Source organism: Bidens hawaiensis, unplaced genomic scaffold (genome assembly GCF_021521415.1).
Source record: "Bidens hawaiensis isolate Kalapana, Puna unplaced genomic scaffold, B.hawaiensis_p1.1 tig00014658_1, whole genome shotgun sequence".
Lineage (NCBI taxonomy): Eukaryota > Viridiplantae > Streptophyta > Magnoliopsida > Asterales > Asteraceae > Bidens > Bidens hawaiensis.
The window spans coordinates 1-19,118 of NW_027492282.1; the positions used below are offsets into that span (position 1 = coordinate 1).

General features: G+C 36.5%; 2 protein-coding genes and 1 non-coding gene across 3 annotated transcripts; 2 read left to right on the forward strand and 1 right to left on the reverse strand.

Annotated features, from left to right (window-relative positions):
* Nucleotides 1-3,597: 3,597 nt before the first annotated feature.
* LOC143547183 (INCREASED PETAL GROWTH ANISOTROPY 1-like protein 1) lies at nucleotides 3,598-7,252 on the forward strand. The gene is made up of 5 exons (XM_077038667.1): nucleotides 3,598-4,454; nucleotides 4,703-5,019; nucleotides 5,098-5,209; nucleotides 6,835-6,966; nucleotides 7,068-7,252. The coding sequence occupies exons 1-5, from the start codon at nucleotides 3,927-3,929 to the stop codon at nucleotides 7,143-7,145; spliced, it is 1,167 nt and encodes a 388-aa protein (XP_076894782.1). The 5' UTR covers nucleotides 3,598-3,926; the 3' UTR covers nucleotides 7,146-7,252.
* A 747-nt stretch (nucleotides 7,253-7,999) lies between these two features.
* On the forward strand, nucleotides 8,000-8,072 carry TRNAE-CUC (transfer RNA glutamic acid (anticodon CUC)). Its single transcript has one exon. It is a non-coding gene; the product is annotated as a tRNA-Glu (tRNA).
* Nucleotides 8,073-9,269: 1,197 nt separating this feature from the next.
* LOC143547170 (protopine O-dealkylase-like) lies at nucleotides 9,270-10,958 on the reverse strand. The gene is made up of 2 exons (XM_077038658.1): nucleotides 10,420-10,958; nucleotides 9,270-9,849 (listed from the first exon to the last, which is right to left on the reverse strand). Exons 1-2 carry the CDS (start codon nucleotides 10,956-10,958, stop codon nucleotides 9,270-9,272), a joined length of 1,119 nt encoding a protein of 372 aa, XP_076894773.1.
* Nucleotides 10,959-19,118: the final 8,160 nt, after the last annotated feature.

The following is a 19,118-nucleotide window of genomic DNA, read 5'->3' on the forward strand; positions in this document are numbered from 1 at the left end:
GCGCCTTCTCTTCCTCCTCCTCCTCTTCCGCGAGCTCCAGCTCGTAGTTTTCAAGCGCATCTGCAAAAACAACCAACACAACTGTTAATAAACTTGGGTATTCTAAAGGAATGAGCATAAGTGCGAAGGCTTACCAGGCGCGTCACTGTCAAAGTCAAATTCCAGATCCACTGGGATGAACATGTCATCGAAGCGATCTGGGAAACCAACCTCCCCAGCGCCAAGCGCGACGGAGCCACCCTCCACTTGATCATCATAAGCGGCAAGGACATAATCCTTGGTGACTGCGCAAAAACAAGTCAAGTGATATCAGCAAAAGAATTATGTTCGCGCAAAAAAAGAAATAAAGCAATGAAATAAACTTACACAACCCGTCGACTTGGATAACGGGCTCAAGCGCGCTGTCGGCCCATAGCTTACTCATGCCGACCCCCACCAGCGCCTCCTCGCAAATTTTCTTCGCGGGGGATGGTTCGGCGGTCAGTTTCTTAACCCAGGCGCCAGTTGGGTTCTTGAGGACACCCTCATCCGCAGGCGCAGAAGAGATAGAGCGCATGGTCATACGGATGGGGATCACACCAGCCCTTATGTAAAAGAACCTCTCAGACCAGTCATGAAGGCTCTTGAATGAAACAGTGGAGCACTTCACCTTCTGACTGCGAGGAATAAAAGAGATCCAATTGTCTTGGATCTTGGGCTTGTAAAAATACTGAAAGCGCCGAGGAGTGGGTTCCTCGCGCTGGGATTTGCACATGAACTCAAAGTGAGTCACGCGCACGAGTCCAAACGGATGGACTTGGGATATATGAATCCCATAGAACTTCAGCAGTGCACCCACAAACCTTGTTATCGGGAGACGAAGGTTGCAGTGGGTGAAAAAGTGGCTATATAGGGATATATAGCCGGCAGGCGGGTCCGCCGCCGTTTGCCCGGACCTAGGCAACATGCAGCCAAACAGGGTGGGAAAGCCCTGAGAGGCGATGAGGCTGTCGAGATCGGCCTGCTTCAATTTGCAGGGGATTTCATTCCACCTTTTGGTGGCCTTGGTCCTCCCTACTTCCTCCGATGTGGTCTCAACAACCCTCTTCCCCTTCCCCTTCTGCTTCAATGTCGACATCACCACAGATTTCACACGGCGTCTTCGAGAGGCAATAGAGGTGATTGAGGGGCTAGACGAGTCTGAACTATCAGACATACAACTGCAGCAGCAGATAATCGAAAAATCGAAAAGATGAATACACTCAAATCAGAATGTGAAAGGCAGAAACTCGAATATTAGCAACAATGAAGATGAAGATAAAAAATTTCCTAAGGGCCTGCTTTTATAGGCCCAGGAGAGAGAAATGTGGCAACTGATCGGATTTCACGCGCCCCCACTCGCAGGTGCAAGCCAACGAGGGCGCGACACGTGTCCCTAACACTGTTGAGGGGACATAAAAATGTAACCGATCTGCCACGGAACAGAGACGTGCCCCCACTCGCAGGTGCTAACCAATGCGAGCGCGACACGTGTTCAAGACAGCTGTGTGAGGGGACATGAAAGGCAACTGTAGCACCTCGAGCACACGAAACGTCTGACACGTTTACGGCGCACGTCACCACCAACTAACCACGTGTTTGGACCCTTCGTTTTCAACCAAATGGATAGAACTTCGCGCAACGATGGAAGCAACCAAGAAAACGACAAAAGCCCTTTAAAAGAACAATTCAGTTAGTCTAATATCTATCTTACCGCGCTCGCGCGAGATAAGACACACATTAGACTGGGGGGGCTTGAAGAGGTATGTACCCGCCTCAACACCGAGCAAGGCGGGTCAACCCACAAGATAAAGACATTATGAAGGCACAAGGCTAAAACATATGCATGGCGCATACAAAACATGCTCAGGCATCATATGCTCGCGCATCACATATGCGTGTGGCGCATCAACGCGCGGCGCATATCACATGCTCTTGCATATCACATCTGCCCAGGCACACATATGCTCGCGCGTCACATATGCGCGCGACGCACCAGCGCTCGGCGCATATCACATGCTCGTGCATATCACACCTGCGCATGAAATATCTGCGCGTGAGAATAAAGAGAAGACCTCGCGCATCCTCAGGATGGGCGCATATCACACGTGCACATAATCAACCTCGCCCTTATCCAAATCAGGATTAGGGCAACCTTGATTGTGCACGTCAGACAACCTCCCAGAAGGCATCTTTTTAAGGAGTAAGAATATGCTGATGTTGACAGCTGCCAAATGAAAGGTCGACAACTCAGCATGACACATGTGCTACCACGTGATTACAACCAACGAGAAAGCGCCAGGTGTCCCAGAGGACACGTGGCGCAGTGCGATTGGAGGAGGCCAACGAGGTTGAGCCCAACCAGTGGAAACCCTAGCACTATAAATACAGCATCAACTCCACTTTGATGACACATTCATACTCAATCATTGACAGTTACAGGCAGTGATATTCACATTCAATCATATTGAATTACATTCACTCACAGTCAGTTACATACAAACATAATCTCACAATCAGAGGGTATTGAGCTATTAAGCAATACTCTTGAGATTCCCTTACACACATTATTATCTTCTCCACAATATACTGATTCTCACGCCGGAGGGTTACCCCAAAGAGGACCCCTCTGTCCCTTTCTGAGGGGTAAGTAACGGCGCTGTTCATTTTGTAGGTGGAAGAACACAGATCCAGAAGAACCATCGGTGAAATAGTATAATCAAACCCGAGGAAAGTAGATCTGCTACCAGTGAGTAGATCCACGTTTCTTCAAATCAAATAAAAGCACGTGGCTTTGACAAACTTTGAGGCACATGGGAAGGTCATTGCTTGGGTTAATCAATCCTTATTTCACCTAAAACAATTAAAACAATGTTCACTTTTAGGTATACAATATTGTAATAATATATACTTCACTACTAGCTTGTTTGTTATCAATGGTCCTCGGTCTGTAGAGACGTAGGTCATCTACAAGGATGACCCTTAACTATATTAATGAATACTATAATTGAGTCATATAGAACTTTCGTCGTATATTTTTCCGCTGGTCATGCATGTTTCGTGTTATAAGCGAAATATTTGTGTTATAAGCGAGCACTGGTGTTACCCTTCGAAAAAACTTCAACATCTAATGTTTAATAAACAAATTTAAATTAAAACTGTAATATTATTTGCTTAGAGTTTTATTTAGGGGTTGGTTAAGATCTATGAATCGAGGTCGGCTCCTTTTTCTAATAAACCGTCGTAATCACTTATAAATTTGTTTCCACCTTTTCACTTTATAGGTTATTGCTTCACAAGAAGTGAAAGAATATTATAGATATTTTTAAGACTTTTTCTTTCATTTGATATATAATATTAAAATGATGAAAGTAAAATCATATTTTTAAATTTGAGCATATTGATAGTTAAAAGAAAATACTATAGTTAATGTGATCACCTTTAGTTTGCCACTACTCCTTTCAATATTAGGAGTGTTGATTACTTATAAAAAATATATTACTACCGTAGGTAAATCAGTAAATAAAAATATACACTGAAAAGAAGGTATATATGAGGTGTCATCTCTTAATTTTTTTTTAGTGTGTAATGCACTAAAATGTGAAACAAAACTATTTGTATAAGTTTTGATAATTAAGGTTGATTTTCATAACTTTATATAAATAAAGGGATCATTTAAAAGATACAGTCAACAGGTAGAAATGTGGAATTACCTAGAAGACCCATGTCTTACTTCCGACATTCCAAGACATCCTAGGGGTAAATCAGTCAAATACAACCTATGATAGCCTATAGGTGTTGGTGAAAACCCTCGTACCTTATATCACAAGCAAACATCACACTTTGGTAAGATTTGAGATCCCAACCATTAATCAAATCCTTCATTGTATTTACACACTCACCAGAAAATGCCGTCCGGTGACGACATTAAAAAAGAACTCGAAGCTGCGTTACTCGAGATCGGCTCGTTACAGAAAGAAAACCAAGAACTAAAACAAGAAATAAGTCGTCTTAAGACACAAATCACCACACTAAAAGCACATGATCTCGAGAGGAAATCATTATTATGGAAGAAGCTACAAAACTCGATGGATTCGGGTAAAGTTATAGACGAACCACCGCAAAAACCCAAGCTAATTCAAATAGACGTACCGGAGACACAAAATGCGAATCTACCAAAACCACCACCACCTTCGCCACCGCAGCTGCTGCAAAGACGGGTAACGGCACCACCACCGCCACCGCCTCCTATTCAAATGACACCGGTTGGATCAAAGACAGTTCGCCGAGTTCCAGCGGTTATGGAATTCTATAGATCGCTTATGAAAAGAGATACGCAGAAAGAGAACAAAAACGGGGTCACTGGTTTCGTCCTGCCTGCTTATTCTCGAGATATGATTGGAGAAATCGAGAATCGGTCGACTTATCTTAGTTCTGTAAGCTCTCACACTTCACTAATATTAATTATAAAGTTGAAAAATTATTAATAATATGTATTAACAAATTATTTGCACAATAAGTGTAATTTCGTAAGTTCAAAATTTTTAAAAGTTAGAAAGTTTAAATATATTGGAAAAGGTGTGATATTAAATAATTGAAATCAGATTATATACAAGTTTATGTGTAAGATAATAATAATAAAACATTAACAACTAATATCATGATATTTAAATTATTGTGACAGATAAAATCAGATGTGGAGAAATATGGTCCCCTATTGAACTTTTTGATAAGGGAGGTACAAAGTGCATCGTTTAAGGAGATTTCGGATGTTGAGGCGTTCGTGAAGTGGGTTGATGGTGAACTATCATGTCTAGTGGACGAGCGAGCGGTGCTAAAACACTTCCCACAATGGCCAGAACGAAAAGCGGATGCATTACGTGAGGCTGCTTTTAGTTACCGAGATTTAAAGAGTCTTGAATCCGAAGTTTTAGGCTTTAAAAACGGGTTGAAACAGCCTTTGATTCAATCATTAAGGAAGATGCAAGCCCTTCAAGACAGGTAAATATAATAAGAATAAAGTTAATGTTCATAATTGGATAATTAAGTTATATATGTTTTTTGGTAATTATGATTTAGGCTAGAATCAAGTATTAGTGGACTGGAAAGAACGAGAGAAGCAACAAGTAAGAGGTACAAAGAGCTACAAATTCCATGGCAATGGTTGATGGATACAGGAGTCGTTGGAAAGGTATAGTGGGTGTGGGTGCAAATTCATCAATTAATTTGTTTCCTTTATTAGCAAGCAAAAGGTTTTTTGTAGAACTTGCTTAACAATATACAAAAAAGAAAAAAAAAGAAAGAAAAAAAAAGGCGCATTAGTTAACCAGTTAACCACAAATCTGAAATCTTGATTGTAAATTAAGCTAATTAAAGGTCTACATTTTGTATATTGGATTTTTCTTACTAAAAATCACTAGGTTATTTTAACGTACAATAGTAATCGTTGAACACTTTAGTTTTTTTTGGTATGAAAAAGTTAATTATATGATTTAACTATGATATGTGATTACAAAATAAAAGGTCTAGTCCAGTACCACATCACTACAGATGTATTTTAGTTTTGCACCAAATAATCAAATATATATATTTTTTTAAAAACAAAACATCATATGCCAAGTCAACACAAGATTAGGTAATTTCTTATATCAATTAAAAATATAAAAAAATTTGAACTTAATTATTTTTCGAAAATATTTAAAAACTTAATATTATTAAAACTTAATTTAGAGAAATAGAAACTTAAAATTAGTAAAAAATAATTTAAAAAATAAAAACTTAAAATAATTAAAACTTGGTTTTCAAAAATATTTAGTAACGTTACTAAAACTTTAAAAAATTAGTTTTGTAAAATCTTTAAAAATTTAAATATATCAAAACTTTATTTCTTTTTAAATATTGAAAAACTTAATATTATTATAACATAAATTTTCTAAAGTATTTAAAAACTTAAAAATAATAAATTATTTATAAAACATATAAAAACTTAAAACACTTTTAAGAATATTTAGAAAGTTATTCTTATAAGTATTTAAAAACTTAGAGGTATTAAAATTTAATTTTTAAAATATTAAAAATTATTTAATACTTGAAAACTTAAGATATGAAATGTGGACAAAAAATATGCTTGGTAGAGGAAAGAATATGCAGTACATAGGCATAGGCGCATTGGGTTCCAAGGCTTGTCTAGTGAAAAAATAAATAAAAATAAATAAAAAATAAAAAAGTGTCTTATTCGTAGTAAAATATTTAATTTGATGATTTTTCCTTCTCCTTAAACATGACAGATGACACCTCTTTCTTATTTCTTTTTTCATTTTTGTTTTTTTAACAACCAACAAGTGAATTTTATGCACAAGCCCAACCCAGCAGGAAACTGGGCCAACACCACTACAAAAAATGTCCACCAACACTTACAAAAAGAAAACACCTCAGATAAATTAAGCAAACATTACAAACTAAAACACCATTAAATCTCCCAACTTAACTATGTCAACTTCGATCTATTTCACCAAAAGGAATCTAAGCACTTTCACATTTTTTCACCAATTCGCTAAGAGCACTAACGTTTTAAGTTATTACTTTATAAATTAGCTAAATTCATATTAATTTTGTTCATTTTCTAAAAGTCTTCTAGAACTCATTTCCCATATCTACTTTTACCTAAATAATATCTTTTTATTAGTCTTACCCTTATTTTATTTTCTCCTCCCACTGGGTTTGTAAAATAGAGAATAAATAGTGAGTTCTAAAATATATATAATGTAAGTTGAGTTCTAGGTTTCATCCTTAAGTTGTTGGATTTGCCAAATACAGATTAAACTATGTTCACTGACACTAGCACGAGAATGTATGCAAATGATAGCAAAAGAACTCGAGTGCAACGAAGCTTCACGAGACGGGGATTTGTTACTCCAAGGCGTTCGGTTTGCTTTTCGAGTGCATCAGGTAATTAAGAATTAGAGTGTAATTATGTAATTTGCTTTCATGATCATAATGTGTATAGTCTAAACACAACATTGTAATAACAAAAGAGGTTCAACTTGTAGTTTGCAGGAGGGTTTGACACTGAGACAATGCATGCTTTTGAAGAACTAAAGGAGATTGGAAGCAGTCATTGCGGTTAAAAATGGATAAATTACGTATTGTTTTAATTTAACTGTGTGGAAAAGGTGACATTATATATATCCTCAACGTCACTTCTTGTGATCTATACATAGAATTATTTATAAATATGTTTTTGACTTTTTTTAGATAACTCCTTCTATAAACATTATATTTTATATATCAAACTAAAGTTAAAAATAAATAAATTTCAAAAGCTTCTAAATATTTTAACTACCTAAAAATATATTATTCAAATTCGTAAATTTTAGCGGGTACCCGCAATGGTGGCGGCGATGTACCCGCTCTCAGTATATATAGCTTACCGTCATGGAGTACTCGAAGACGCCCCTAGGCCCTAGTGCCCTAAATCAACACGTTATTCTTTAATCCCAATCTCTGTGTTCTTCCATTTTGGTAAGTGATTAGTTTTTAAGATTGTTTCAATGCACATTTTAGTTTGTTTAGAATTACAAACTCTAAAATATCAAAATTTAACTCAATTAAAGCGTAATCTACATTTTTCACCCATGGAACCAAATTACATAACATAATATAACAACCAAACATAACATGATATAACATTGAATTGAACTATTCATCGACGCATTTAGAATTGTGGCATGATGATTGTGTTCATGAAAGTGTTGCGTGCGTATGTTTTTTTAGCGTGATGGCACAACTCACCCGATTTTTTGATTGATTTTGATATCATGTACACGGAATATTGTTAGCATAACGTACCGCATATATGTTAGCTTTGCCAGTTGTCTATCTTGAACTACCAATCAATGGCTAATTTTACTATTATTAATCCTAGTCTGGCTTCTAGAGGAGTTTTAGTTTTGATAGCTTCATGCTAAAAGGAATTAACATATCCGTTGTAGTCTAGTTGGTCAGGATATTCGGCTCTCACCCGAAAGACCCGGGTTCAAGTCCCGGCAACGGAATTTAGTTTTGCTTTTTTTGGTTTACCAAAAATTGGCCTCTCACTAATTACCACTAAAGGTTTCAAGCTAGACATGAAAGTTCCACATGATAATATTGTTTCTGAAATTAAATTTCCCTCGTTAATTGTTTGTGATATGTTATTAACAACATAAATACATGTTCTTTAGACATAGAATATGCCAAAATGGGAAGACATGTCATAAGATAATTACTATAAGTCTTTGGATATGTAATTTGGAGTTTTTAGCATAGACATACTTCATTAAAAAAACTATTAACCTTTTAATTTTAATTGCAACAAGAATTTCTATGAGGTCTTGGGGCTGGGCTTATAAGCCAGATTTGTAAGGCACAAGGAAGATTTTGACACATCCCAGACTCCCAGGTAAACCGTCTTCGAAATTTCAAACACTCAAAGAAAAGTATTGAGAAGTGAGTCTTATTACCATTGTGAATGTTGCAAATGGATGGCCCAGATTATTTATCAAGAAATTAGAACTGATAGGACTTAGGCTTAATTTATCGGGCTTAATTTATCACAAATCTATTAGAACTTAGAAGACTTAAATCCATTATTTGTTTATATTTGGCCTTTTGGATAAATTTTAGGTTCTTTATTATAACTCATACCCTTGTATAAACGTACATAATTTTTCTTTATGTATATAATTAGAAAAAAAAATTTGGTCCCCTGCCAGAGATGATGGTTAGTCTTGGTTATGGGAATAGTAAATGTGTTTTAGTGTGTATTTGTTGATCAATTCTAATTGAATTCTATAACATGTTTACTCGAATATATCAATATATTATTTAATTTAAAAAAATATATATAACAAGTAGTGTAAGAGTTGTTTCGGATAATGTATACTCAACAAGTAATTTTTTAACCACAAAAGATCATAAACTTGTATATTTGAAATTTGCGGGTAATCTCAAATACCCGATGGGTATTGAGTTAAGGACACAAGACACGTTTTGTAATCTAATAAGATACATGTTTTTATAATTGGGTATGAGACCCCTTTTTATAATTCGGAATGGACTGAGATTAACGATACTCATCCTATCACTACTATTGAGTATTGACATCCCTAAATTGTATAGACGGGGTTAGAGTATTATGATTGTCACTAGTATTGACCTATTCAAACTCATAGTGCTAGAAGTGCATAAAATGTGTTTTATTTTCTCATCATTTAACCTTTAACCTTTGCATACATTATGGCCTCCTTGCTAGTTGCTGGGCTAACTTTGTAAAAGTTAGACACATAGTCTTCCACAACCACTTTCTTATACATCTCCTCCATTAAACTACCTCCTACCACCGGTCCGATTGTGCATTGGGGAGGTGGATTATAGAAATACACAAGTGAAAACCGCTCCACATCGAGCTGTGTCCTCACTTGATGCCACACGCTCTTCAACACTCCATTACTCATAATCTCCACCAAATCACCAATATTCACCAGCAAACTATTATCGTTGGGCCACTCAAGGGTGACCCAATTCGAGCCCTTATACACTTGTAGGGCTCCTGTGGCCCCGAACTCGAGCAAGAGGGTAAGCCCACTTGCATCCGAGTGGGGCATTAATCCGATCGCAAGATCTGGTCTAGGACATGGTGGATAGTAGTTCACCCTAACCTTGATCTCACTTTGTTCGGGCTCAAAGTGTTGCAAGAAAGCATTGCGATCCATTGATAGAGATTCCGCAAGATCTTGAAGCAAATCATCAAGCATCTTTCTTGATTCTTCCACATATTTTTCCATAGCTTGTCTGTTTAACACTTGCATTACATACATACATGTTTGTACCATTTTAATATAAACTTATGTCAACAGACAAACAACAAACAAACAAACAAACAAACGAACAAACAAATGTTACTAGCTAGGGATGTTCATGAAACTGAAATAATGAACTTTAACAGAAAATGCCAACTTAACTGAACTGAGATTACCGTACCGAATAAAAAATCGACGGTTTGTTTTTTGTCTTTTAATAATTAAAATGTTTTTTTGGTTTGGTTAAGTTAAAAAAAAAAATCTCGACCTGGGGCCGATTGGAACACGAAAAACCAAAAGAGAAATAAAATTTGATTTTAAGTAGTTTTATAAGATTAATAAATGGTGTAACCCAATAACTTTATGTTCAAACGTGTAATAATCAATTAATCATTAATTAACAAAAAAAATCTTATTGTGAAAACCGAAAAAACCAACACCTAATGGTTTTCAAAAACCTGAAAACCCGTATTTCAGTTTTTGGTTCGGTTTGAGCCCAAGCCAACCCAATTAACTGACTCATATAGACGCCTTTTAATGAACTAATAAGTTATAATTTAACCTGAAATGTCTTGGTTTTTTAGGCCAAACAGAGATCCCATTAGTGAACTCATCAACAGGAGCTGCTTTCATAGTCAACCGATCAATCCAATCCAACGGCTGATCTTCAGACTTGACAAAGTTCTTACCATATCCCATATTATCCACACTCTTATACGATCCAACGTTAGCTCTTTTCTCCTCATAACTCAACCCAAAGAAACCTTTTACAACATCCTTAACTTCATCCAACACTGTATCATCCACCCCGTGATTCTTTATCAAAAACACACCCCACTCTTTTGCAGCCTCTGCCAGCCTCTGCAGCTCTGCCGTCCGGCTGCCGTTACTTTGTAGTTTTGATATGTCAATCACCGGTGGGGTTTCCGGGAATGTGGTGGTGGATGTAGGGTGGTGGTCCGGTGGTGATGAGGCTATGAACCTCTTGGGGAAGTGGTTGGTACGTGCTAGTTCTTGAACCACTGGAATCTTTGTGGTTTTGAGTTGACCGTTTTGGTCTATGAAAGTGGCTTCATGAAAGTAAGCTTCATTGGTAGACATGATTGATATTATTATTAGATGAGTGTTGTAGTGAGATGCATTATATGAATTTGTCATGGCATCCGAATGGACCCATTAGTGACACGCACGAATGATTATTGTGGTTTGTAATTTATGACTTTTAAATTAATTTAACGAGTAAAATGTGACTTTCGTCTATGTGATTTTGCTAAATATGTGATTTTAGTCAAATAGTTTTAAATTTGTGATTTTTGTCAATGTGGTTTCATTTTACTTGCAATTAAACCCAACTCCACTAACTCTGTTAAGTCTGGCCGTTAAACCTATAAGTGTGCCCCTCACGTTAAGGGCAGTTTTGTCCTTTTTTTAAATACACCCCAACTCCTCGCGTGAGGGGGTTTGCGAATTATGAGTGAGGATTATGTGGGGGAGAAAAAAAGACAAAACTGCCCCTCACGCTAGGGACACAGTGATGGGTTTAACGACAAGGCTTCCATTAGTGTAGTCGGGTTAATTGCAAGTGAAATGAAACCACAAGGATGAAAATTGCAAATTTAAAACTATTGAGCAAAAACCGCAGATTTAGACAAAGCACAAAAACGAATACCACAGTTTACTCTAATTTAATTGATTGATGGTAAAAAAATTAGTTGTGTTGATGGAAAACTTCATTTTGTGAACAGAACACAACTTTAAATATTCATTTGATAAAGGATTAATGTCATGAGTTTCAAGTTTGTTTGTTGATATACATGTGTAATGCGTTAAATGTATAAATTATATTTTTGACACAATTGATGCGCGCTACAAAGTATTTAAAATTTGACTGGTGTATTTTATAGCAATGTATACGTACATCGATTTTATACGCAATGTTACCAAAGAAATTAATATCAATGACGGACACTTCCATTAAAAACCCATCGGCTAAAGCCATCACCAACGAATATCAGGTGGTGATGGTATGTCAGTTATATTAGCCTATGTACATTCATTGTTGATTGATAATCGAGGGAAATCACAAAGAGATTACTAGCAAATATTTTAGACTATCTCCAGCGAATCATCTGTAGTCCGCCTCTATCCAATGTGGCAGGCATATGTTGGGATGGCGACGTTGAGGCCTCCCTCTGTGCGCATCCACGGATCAATGAGAAATGCGGCATCTACGCCAAATTCAAGCAGTAGCCATAATTGGACATTTAACTTGTATAATACCAGCAAACGCTAACGGGGTAACACTACAAGTAGTGAACTCGAGAGGTATGGTAGACGGACTTTTTATCTAGTATGAGTGCAAACAGTTTTAGAACAATTTGAGTTGTTGGCTTGGTGAAAATGTAATTAAGGACAAATAAATTTCCAATCTTATTCACAATGACCCGAGATCTACTAATCGTCAAACCTTCTACAATAGCTTCAGAAAATTATTTTTATGTTAGTGGTAGGGTTATATCAATATGAAGAACAAGACTAACTCTCGTGGCGTAGAGATGTTTATTTACATGAAAGATTACTTGGACTCTTTGCAACACATACACCATATATCCTCATTCAAAAGTGAAATGGAATACGAAGCCGAGATATACGAATAGACAGGGTTGTCTCCGAGAATTTAAATATCTCGGGCGAGCCAAAATAAAAAGGCCCGTAGCCCTTAACGGAAATTTTTTATTCGCTAATGTACATATATAAAACTTTTATTGACCTACTTATTATAAGCAGAAACCCTTCCGAGCATGTAATTATCTCATAAACCATTGCAAATAACATTATTTTTAACACCAAAAAACATATATATGTAATATGTATAAAAAAACTTGTGCCTATTTTGATGACCGACAAGCTTCCACACCCTCCGAGTCTCCCCTGTGAATAGACGACACTAATGACCGACAATGACGCCTATTTTGATGAGTATCGACGCAAATGTGCGGGTTCTGGCGCGAAGATTACTGAACAATGACGAGCTGACGCATAAAAAATAAAGACTAAATTTTATGTTTTGTTCTTTAAACGTTGGCAATTTTCAGACTGAGTATATTATAATATTCACACTCACTTCCTGTCATTGTCATTTATATGTTTTAGTTCTTATGACTAATAATCATCTAAAACCTCAATCAAGTTAGTATGTTCCAGGCGGACCAGGCCTATGAGGGCACAAAGGTAAAGACTTGAATTTCTTTCGATGTTTTTTTAGTTTATAGTATTTTTAAAATAGACGGTGAGTTTTAGTTAAGTTAGCAACGTTTGTTAAAAGATAATAATAATAACGAAAACTGGTTTTCACACGTCCCGGCCCAAACGGTCCAAACCCGGGCCGGTTACAATCCGGTCCATCCCACCCAAACCGGTCTATATAAGGTCTGACCATACACCCTAAAAATCGGTTGTTCCTCCATATGTTAACGGTTAACCTAGTTTACTGACTTACTCCTAAGTTAAAACAATTCGTAAACTGCGTTATCTTATAACCGGGCCAATCCATATTATGGACCCATTAATGATTCATAAACCATTAATGAAGCCCAAATTTCTAATCGTAGAACCTACACTACCCCTTTCTTCCCCTGAAGCTAAACCCCAAAATCAAAATCAAAGCAAAAATGTCCGACAATATTCCCTTTGAAATCCAAGAGGAAATCATCAATCGTCTTCTTTGTGTCAAATCTCTGATTCGTTTCAGATCCGTTTCTAAACAATGGAAATCGTTGATCGATAGCTCTAAGTTTATCACCCGTCACAGCATCTTCAACAGCCGCATCAGCAGCTGCTGATAAGCTACACCGTTGATTCTGAGAAAAAATATGTTTCAAGTGTTGATGATGATAGTTTCCCGCAACACAAGTTTACTCCTAGTGTTCCTCCATCTGTTAACCTAGTGAGCCATGTACAAATGGTCGGTTCCTCTCACGGACTGGTGTGTTTGTCCGGTTTTGGTCCAGATCTACAGAACAAGCTCATTGTTCTTTGGAATCCATCAATTAGAAAATCTGTAGGTGTGATGTCATCTTCCGGTACACATATTGCTGGTTTTGGACTTCGTCCTAACACTAATGACCCTAAGATTATCGCGCTTACAAGCGACCAAGACGCGGAGGTTTTTACATTGAGTACTAAGACTTGGAGAAGTGTTCCAATAAATATGTTTCATACATCAATTGAATTTAGGCCTAAACAAGTGGTCATTGATGGGGTTATTCATTGGTGTGCAAGTATTTATGATCCAGATGACGATGAATTTCAAACGATCGTTTCCTTTGATTTGTCAAGTGAAGAATTCAGACAACTAGCTCTTCCCGATAGGATAGCACGCTCTGGATGTGTGGAGATATCTAAGCTCAACGACTCTCTTGCTGTGATTGACTTCCGCCTTGATGATGATTCAGGGCATCTAATTCATGACGTATGGGTGATGGAAAACGGCGTTCCAGAATCCTCTTATACCAAACTATATACATTTCAGGATAAGCAATCAGTTTATAGAATAATTGGATTTAGGATCAATGGCCAACCGATAACAGCGCTAAGTGTTGGTTCCTGGGAAGATAAACTTGAAGTATATGAACCCAACTCACAACGCATGAATGGTCTTGGGATTAATGGTTCAGTCTTTAGCATGGTCAACTACACAGAATCTCTACTTCTGCTTGATCACCCTGGTTCTATTGTTATACCTTATAACTGATTCTATCTTCAGTTTCTCGTTTATCTTTTCCTATTTTGTTTATGTTTTAGAAAGAGTAAATGACATTAATGGAATGAGTCTTCCTTGTATTTCCCTGCAAGTATTGGTGTCGAGATGTTAGCTTCTGCATGAAAAAATATATTTTCTAATGGGCAACGAGTTATTAATATTTCCCGTGTTTGGACTTGTTGATTAAGTCGTTATAGTATGTATATCAGGATAGGCTTCGTGTATTGGAGTTCAATATATGTATTTAGGGAATGGTTTTTATATGTTCACCTGCAATTTTAGTTCCTCTGTTTTACGAATGGGTGGTGTAGCTCAGATGCCTTTAGAAAATGATTTCTGAATATGCTAACAACTATGAATGCATGGATTAGTTTAAGATTAGTGGCTGTTGAAACTTTAAATAGACTTTAGTAGCTTAGCAAATATCATGAATAGGCTTTCCTTTTCTTTCATTAGATTTATATCGTGAGGTTTTTTTTTATTTGATCATTGTGTTTTATCCGGTGCCTATCTTATTTGATATCAATCTAAGAAGCGAACATATTAACTAGCAATGATGATGAGACTAATAATCTTACGGATAGTTTGAAGTGTGACAATTTTGGTTCAGAGCACGATGATATGAAACATTCACACATGTTGTCACTGCAAAACAGCCTGTTCAAATCTTGGTGATGACACTGCATGATTTGTAAGTATTTTGTTCTCTTTCATATGAATACAAATATACTATTTATTCATATGTTTTATATGAATACAAATATTCAGTTTATTCATATGATTTTGGTAATTATAGATTACACAATTATTAGTGAGAAACCTATGGTTATAGATTGAATATATATATGGCACTCTTGGTAAGTTTGATGGTAAAATATGCATCTCAAATCATGTGACAGTAAAAACTTCAGTAACTGTCACACCCTCAAAATCCACTAACGGAGTTTTACCGTCAGAGGGTGTGAACTAACAGGATCGGAATCATTAGTTATAATCAAACCATAAAACAAAGTTTCAAAACCATGAAAACGTTTACGAGTAATTAAATGCGGAAGCGTAAAAACCATAGAAACCAATGTTGCGTCACGCAGGACGACTTAAAACCCAATGATAACAGTTAAAAATAAGTTTGCATAATTAAAAGTGTTTCAAGCAATGCATGTTCCTAAACCGCGCGCCCGCCTCGGCTACCTGAGAATAACATACTAAAAGTGTCAACACAAGGTTGGTGAGTTCACAAGTTTATATAAAATAAAGTGTTTAGCGTTTGCGTTCAGCGTTTTGCGTTACCAGATAGTGTTATGTCAATTATATATCTATAGGTAGCTAGCCTATAAAACAAGTATCACTAAGTGTTCGACACCGAAGCTGACTGTTTATCATTTGCCTTGCCACCAGGTCATCCAGACCATGGTATGTGTTTAGCCAAGATTACACCCACTCGACCTCCAGTCGAGTTTAGCGTTGGGTGGGGTTTGTCAAACCCAGCAGTACTACTCAACAATGACTCGCTATTATCCAATATTAAACGGTTCGATGTGAATGAAGGACTTTAGTTTTTGCGTTTGCCACTTAGTCTTTACAAGTGATATATAATCTATATTAACAAAATCTTAAATGCGTTTCGGAGTATGTTATCTCCCCCAAGTGAAAAGCGTTTAAAAAAATTTAAAAGGGGAAAGTGAAACTCACTGTTTGCGAAGTATTCCCAAAATAATTCACCAAGATGCGCGTCACAGAAAAACTCTCTCTAGCGTTCTAAAACAATAAAGAGATTTTTCTAAGTGTCGGAATATTATCGAGTCTCTAGACCCGGCACATAATACCTATGCACATAACATGTTTCGTGTTTCGTTTGTGAATTGTGTGTGACTTTAACAAATGTATTTGTGATACGTTACATGTGTAAACAATTATTTACGTGTCATGTATTCATAAAGTACATCACTAGCAGTTACTCCCCGTAAGGGCAATTTGGTCAACACATAACAATTAACTAGCCATTATTCCCCATGAGGGCAATTTGGTCAAATCATGACAATCAATTAGCAATTATTCCCCGCAAGGGCAATTTGGTCAAAACATAACAATTATATAGCAAGTATCATGTTTCATGCATTTTCACAAAACTCAGCAGCTAGTTTCACCGAGACAGAAATTATACTTGAAAGATTGTACTATCTCACCGATCATAGCATCACAATTAATTTACCAAAAATCATCACAAAAGCATATATGTCTTAGGTTTCCAGAGCATATTTTATTATATTTTTATTCCACATAGGTTTCTCACAATCATCAAATCATTACAGCAAACTCATAACAGTCAAATTCATGCGCAACAGAATGTTATTTGAAATTCCCGTTAAACGAAAAATCCAATAAATGCAAGACCACTTGGGTTAGGTTCCTAACTCAATGAGTCAACTTCCAGAAGTGGAACCAACCCAATTGGTCTCATAGTTCATGAGATATAACATTTACAAAACAACCTAACAGCAGGTCTAACAGCTCAGCTTTGCACAACGTTTTTGTAAAATCATAAAAGTTAACTTTTCCACGTCCAAAAATTGCAAATTTATATTCTTTAGAAACTAGACTCAACCTAGTTCACTGTAGTATCAATAATCTCAACCAATTCTCACATTTACAATTCGTTACAGTCACTTAACCATCAATAACACAATCTGTCCAGAAACTGTTTGCATCCAAACTCAACAATTTAACTATCTATGGACCATCATGCATTCATATAACACTCTAGACTCCATAATCATTATCCATGCACATCAATTACACATTACATACATGATTAGGGTTTTTGTTTGAACTCAAATCAAAGACACAAGCAATTAACATGTAACAATATCCATTCTAGTTATTATATCATCATCAAATCAACAACAATCATATAAACTACATACACACATAAAAATCGGCTCTTAGGGTTTTCAATTAACCCATTAAACATCAAAATTAAGTATAAAGGATGCATAGGATAGTTGATTATACCTTCCTAGCACCTTAATTTTGAATCAAAAGCTTGAAATTTGTTGTATGTATGTGTGTGTGTCGACGGCAGCCAAGGAGCCAGGGGGGGGGGGGGCTGATCGGTTTGTGTAGGGAGAGAAATAACAAGTTAGGGTTTATTATTATTATTATTTATAATAATACTATGTTACACTTTGGCCCCTCCACTTCTAAGTATTACTTATCAAGCTTAAACTAACTTGTTTACATCTTGAGTTAGTGTTTATAACGATGTTATCACACAACACATAAGTCTAACACATAATTATCACATAATTACTGTTTTGACGTTTTTCGTTTATTCACCAATTGTTTGCGTCAACTCGTTTGCGTTTCGGTGCAATTCCCGAAAGACTACACATGTAGTAAGTGTTAAGCGTCATTTAAACCCTAGTTTAAATGTAATGAGGTATGCGTTATAGATTCAGTGATCTTAAGTTTGAATTGACGGAGTTGAGTTAACGGAGTTAACCTGAAATTGACGATTGTCACAGTAACCATGGTTTGTCTTTATGTGGGTGGCGTTTACCATACTCGGTAATACATTCATCAAACGAGAAATAGTTGATGCATGTTATGCTCGAAGTTAGACCTCGAGTTATATATACTTGATGGTGTGTTCTTGGTGTTTGATAGAAATCCACACTTACTTTGGGTATACTCAGCTGAGTTTTCTTTTCTTTGTTTCAATTTTGGAGTTGTTAAGTGTAGCACAGAGTATCTGGAATGTATGAACAGCTGTACAAATGCTTTGATTAGTAGCTATATATAGCCTAATTATCTCTTTAACCAGAAGAGACCAGCTGGATTATTCTTTGTCAAGACTAAGTTTGTTTAACAGACTACACATTTAGCTCAGTTTAGTTCCTCTGTTCAATGTATGAGTTATGTAGCACAAATGCTTTGAAAACTACACAACGCAAAAGCCGTTGTGAAGCTCGGGGCTATTTACTAGTTAAAATTTAAGCACATGTTTATTTTAGAGGGATGTATGCATCGCTTTTATATGCAACATTACTAGAGAAATGGGTATCACTGATGGACACTTCCATTAAAAAAACATCGGTTAAAGCCATCATCAACGTATATCTGTTGGTGAAGGTATGTTGATTATATTAGCCATGTAATTTGATTGTTGATGGATAATCGAGGGAAATCGTGGATGGATTACTAACAGATATTTTAGACGATCTCCATCGCATCATCTGTGGCATGTCTCTATCCACGTGGCAGCCGCATGTGGGGAGGGTGGCGTTGAAGCCTCTTTGCACATGAAGTGCTATCCTCGGCTAAGTGTGCATCCACAAATCAATGAGAAATGAGACATTTACGACAAGTTCAAGTAGTAGCCATAATTGGGCGTTTAATTTGTATAATACTTTGATGAATGAAAACACCAAACGCTAATGGGGTAACACTACAAGTAGTGAACTCGGGAGGTATGGTGGACGGACTTTTTATCTGGTATG